A 4,139-nucleotide genomic window follows, 5' to 3' on the forward strand; every position below is an offset into this window, starting at 1 on the left:
TATATATATATATATATATATATATCTGTGTGTGTGTGTGTGTGTGTGTGTGTGTATGTATGTATGTATGTATAAGGGTAGTACTAGCATAATTAGAAATGTAAGGTAAACAGAATGGTTAAACCAAAGATTTGTTCTGACTAATTTTAACATTCATAAATATCTCACCAGATATAAGTAACACCTGCTAGCTATTTCTAACTGGTCAAGCAGCCATACTGAGACTCTCTTTGTTGTCTTAATAAAAACAGCTTTATGTTGATGTACTGTGAAAAGAAATAGAAACTTTTAATGTTTCAATCAATAACAACGATTTAGTTTTGTTTGATCAGAACTACTAACACGAACAGATGATTTATTACCATTGAGGGCCGAGTATCTTCGATAAGGATTTTAGGTGGAACTGCCAAATAAGCCTTGATGGGATTAAAACTCAGAATCTAGAAGGGGAAAGTCTAAATTTCAAAAAGTACAAAGATATCCCATTTTGGGAATATTTGGGAATAAATGCTTTAATTTAGTTTTATTATATTTAATTATTTTCTTTTATGTTTATTTTTTTTTTTTTTGTAAGATGTTTATTCAGGTGTTTAATTTCTTTCTTCTTCAGATAACTGCAGAACTTTTCTCTGAACTGAAGAAAATACTGACCAATTTGAATTTTGTGCATTCTATGTGCATGTTTGGCCTGGGTTCCATACTGCTAGAGTACTACTCACCATGTTTTATACAGTGTAAGTCCCTTACCACCACCACCACCACCACCACCACCACCATCATCATCATTGTTGTTGTTGTTGTTGTCGTCATCGTCATTATCATCATCGTTGTCATTGTCACCATCCACATCATCATCATCATCATCATCATTTAACATCTTATTTCTTTATTGCCCACAAGGGGCTACACACAGTGGGGACAAACAAGGACAGACAAAGGGATTAAGTCGATTACATCGACCCCAGTGCGTAACTGGTACTTATTTAATCGACCCTGAAAGGATGAAAGGCTAAGTCAACCTCGGCGGAATTTGAACTCAGAACGTAGCGGCAGACGAAATACCGCTAAGCATTTCGCCCGGCGTGCTAACGTTTCTGCCAGCTCACCGCCTTATCATTTAACATCTATTTTCCATGCTAACATGGGTTGGATGGTTTGATAGGATCCAATGAGTGCACTGGGTGCCTTTTATTTGTCACTGGCATAGGTGCCATAGATAATAATAATGATTTCACATTTTGGCACAATGCCAGCAATTTTTGGGGGGAGGTAGTGGTAGTTAGTTGATTACATTGACCCTAAGCTCAACTGGTGCTAATTCTATTGTGACTGGATTAGAACTAAGCGTTTTGCCTGATGTGCAAATGATTCTGCAAGCTTACTGCTTTCAGTAACAACATTAACAACAACAACAACAATAGCAATAATAATAATAATAATAATAATAATAATAATAATAATCATCCTTTCTACTAAAAAGCACAAGGCCTGAAATCTGGTGGCAGGGGACTAGTCGATGACTTCGGCCCCAGTGTTTCACTGATACTTAATTTATTGACCCCAAAAGGATGAAAGGCAAAGTTGACCTTGGTAGAATTTGAACTCAGAATGTAGCAACGGGCGAAATACCACTGAATATTTCGTCCAGCATGCTAACAACTTTGCCAGCTCGCCACCTTGTATAATAATAATAACAACAACAACAACAACAACAACAACAATTCTGCCAGCTCCCTGCCTTAAATAAGCAATAATGATAATAATGATAATGATGTCGATAGTGGTCATATTAACTATAATTAAGTAACTACTCTATTTAATTTTTACAGCTAAAAATATGGAGAAACTCTACAATGCAGTTTTAGCTGATCCTGAGGTAGTAGACTTCAAGGATTTCCTCAAAACCAATTTACATATCTTAAACAAGTGAGTCACTTTTGTTCTTTTATCATTTTTTCCTTCTAACCTGCATTTCTCTTATTTAACACTTTGTTGACCATGGGAGTTACCATTGACTCCCATGCTATATTTTTAATATACCGCAGGAGTCAACAGTGATTGCTAATATATTTTTCTATGGAGTCTTACATTACTGTGGTTTAAACTAAGTCAGTCAAAGTTTAGAATGTAAAAGCATCCATTACACTCAAGGAGTGGTTGGCATTAAGAAGGGCATCCAGCCATAGAAAACCATGCCAAATTAGACTTGAGTCTGGTACAGCCTTCCACCTTACCAGCCCTGGTCAAACCATCCAACCGATGCCAACATGGACAACTGATGTTAAAGGATGATGATGATGATCTCACTGTTTGTTTACATCTGATGTCTCGTATATGAAATGTTGTAACAAAGATCAGTGCTGGCTATAATTTCTATAGAATATTTGTAAAGATAACCTTAACAAGTGATGTAAAGCACACTGCTAACACAGTAGAACACAGTATTGATGGCTGTGTGGTAAGTAGCTTGCTTACCAACCACATAGTTCCGGGTTCAGTCCCACTGCATAGCACCTTGGTCTAGTGTCTTCTACTATAGCCTCGGGCCAACCAAAGCTTTGTGAGTGGATTTGGTAGACGGAAACAGAAAGAAGCACATCGTATGTGTGTGTGTGTGTGTGTCCATGTTTGTCCCCCCCACCATCGCTTGACAACCAATGATGGTGTGTTTATGTCCCCATAACTTAGCGGTTCGGTAAAAGAGACCGATAGAATAAGTACTAGGCTTCCAAAGAATAAGTCCTGGGGTCGATTTCCTCGACTTAAGGCGGTGCTTCTGCATGGCCACAGTCAAATGACTGAAACAAGTAAAAGAGAGTAAAAGAGATACCTTATAGTATATCATGGCTACATAACAAAATACCACATGTCTACAAGTCATTAGCATTTACATATCAGCTTCCAGGAATGCATTTAATATGTAAATTGATGTATCCAGTAACTATACACCGCTATATGTAGTTGCTATCTTAGGAATGCATTTGAGTATGATTAATGGGTTAGATGAGAGCTGATGAGGGAGCATCAATATTTAATAAGATACAACAAAATCTGCTTCAACACGCAAATTCACATCAAGAATTTCTCAAACCAAATACAGAAGCAAAACATTGCTTCTTAAGCATTTTTATTGCAAAAATGCCATAATATGGCAACCCCCACCGAAAATATGGCATATACGTCCAGCTGATGTCTCATATACATTATAAAATATTAGAGCTAGCTATAATTTTTACAGAATATCTGTAGAGAGAAACTTAACAAGTATAGTATAAAAAGAAGTTTTTCTATTTTATTACAACAACAAAAAAAAAGTGAAAATTCTGAATTGACATTACTATCCAACCCTGTGCTAAAAGGGAAGAATTGTAAATAGAAACATGAAAATGGAATAGAAAGAAAAACTGTTTTGACCTTACTCTTCGAAAAGTGTTATATTAGTTTAGCTAATGCATTAACATCTAACATTATTATTCTTTTTGTTGCTGTAAAATTCACAAATGGAAGATAAACTATTTCCATCTCACTAATATTGAAATTCCATGAACAACCAACAGAAAATATCACTTGCTGATAATGTAAATGAAAGTTGGAAGTGATAGATTGGGCATACACTGAGTTTGAAATCAAAATTGCCAAACAGGCATTATATTGGAAGCAACACTATGACAAACAAAAATGTGATTGACTTTAAATTAGCTGAAGGCAAATGGGGATGGTGGTGGGCGATCTGAAGAAGTTGGGGTTTACTGCAGAAACTGGTCAGCGGTTTTAGTATTGAACTTTGTAGCATGATAGATTGTCGTCGTCGTCGTCGTTTAACGCTTTCCATGCTAACATGGGTTGGACGATTTGACTGAGGACTGGTGAAACCAGATGGCTACACCAGGCTCCAATCTGATTTGGCAGTGTTTCTACAGCTGGATGCCCTTCCTAACGCCAACCACTCAGAGAGTGTAGTGGGTGCTTTTACGTGTCACCCGCACGAAGGCCAGTCAGGCGGTACTGGCAACGGCCACACTCATCTCGCTCGAGAAACCTCATGTGTCACCCGCACAAAAGCCAGTCCAGGAGCACCAGCAACGATCCCGCTCGAAAATCCCACAACAACCCCACACAAGAGCCAGTTCAGGGGCACT

At 37.6% G+C, this 4,139-nt stretch overlaps 1 protein-coding gene across 1 annotated transcript in view; it reads left to right on the forward strand.

Annotated features, from left to right (window-relative positions):
• LOC106875605 (telomerase protein component 1) overlaps positions 1-4,139 on the forward strand; it is a 214,501-nt gene that overhangs the window by 101,820 nt on the left and 108,542 nt on the right. Inside the window, exons 35-36 of the mRNA XM_052966744.1 lie at positions 611-734; positions 1,830-1,926. Coding sequence (XP_052822704.1) covers positions 611-734; positions 1,830-1,926 — 221 coding nt within the window. The remainder of the gene's footprint in view (positions 1-610; positions 735-1,829; positions 1,927-4,139) is intronic.

Source organism: Octopus bimaculoides, chromosome 3, assembly GCF_001194135.2.
Source record: "Octopus bimaculoides isolate UCB-OBI-ISO-001 chromosome 3, ASM119413v2, whole genome shotgun sequence".
Taxonomy (NCBI): domain Eukaryota; kingdom Metazoa; phylum Mollusca; class Cephalopoda; order Octopoda; family Octopodidae; genus Octopus; species Octopus bimaculoides.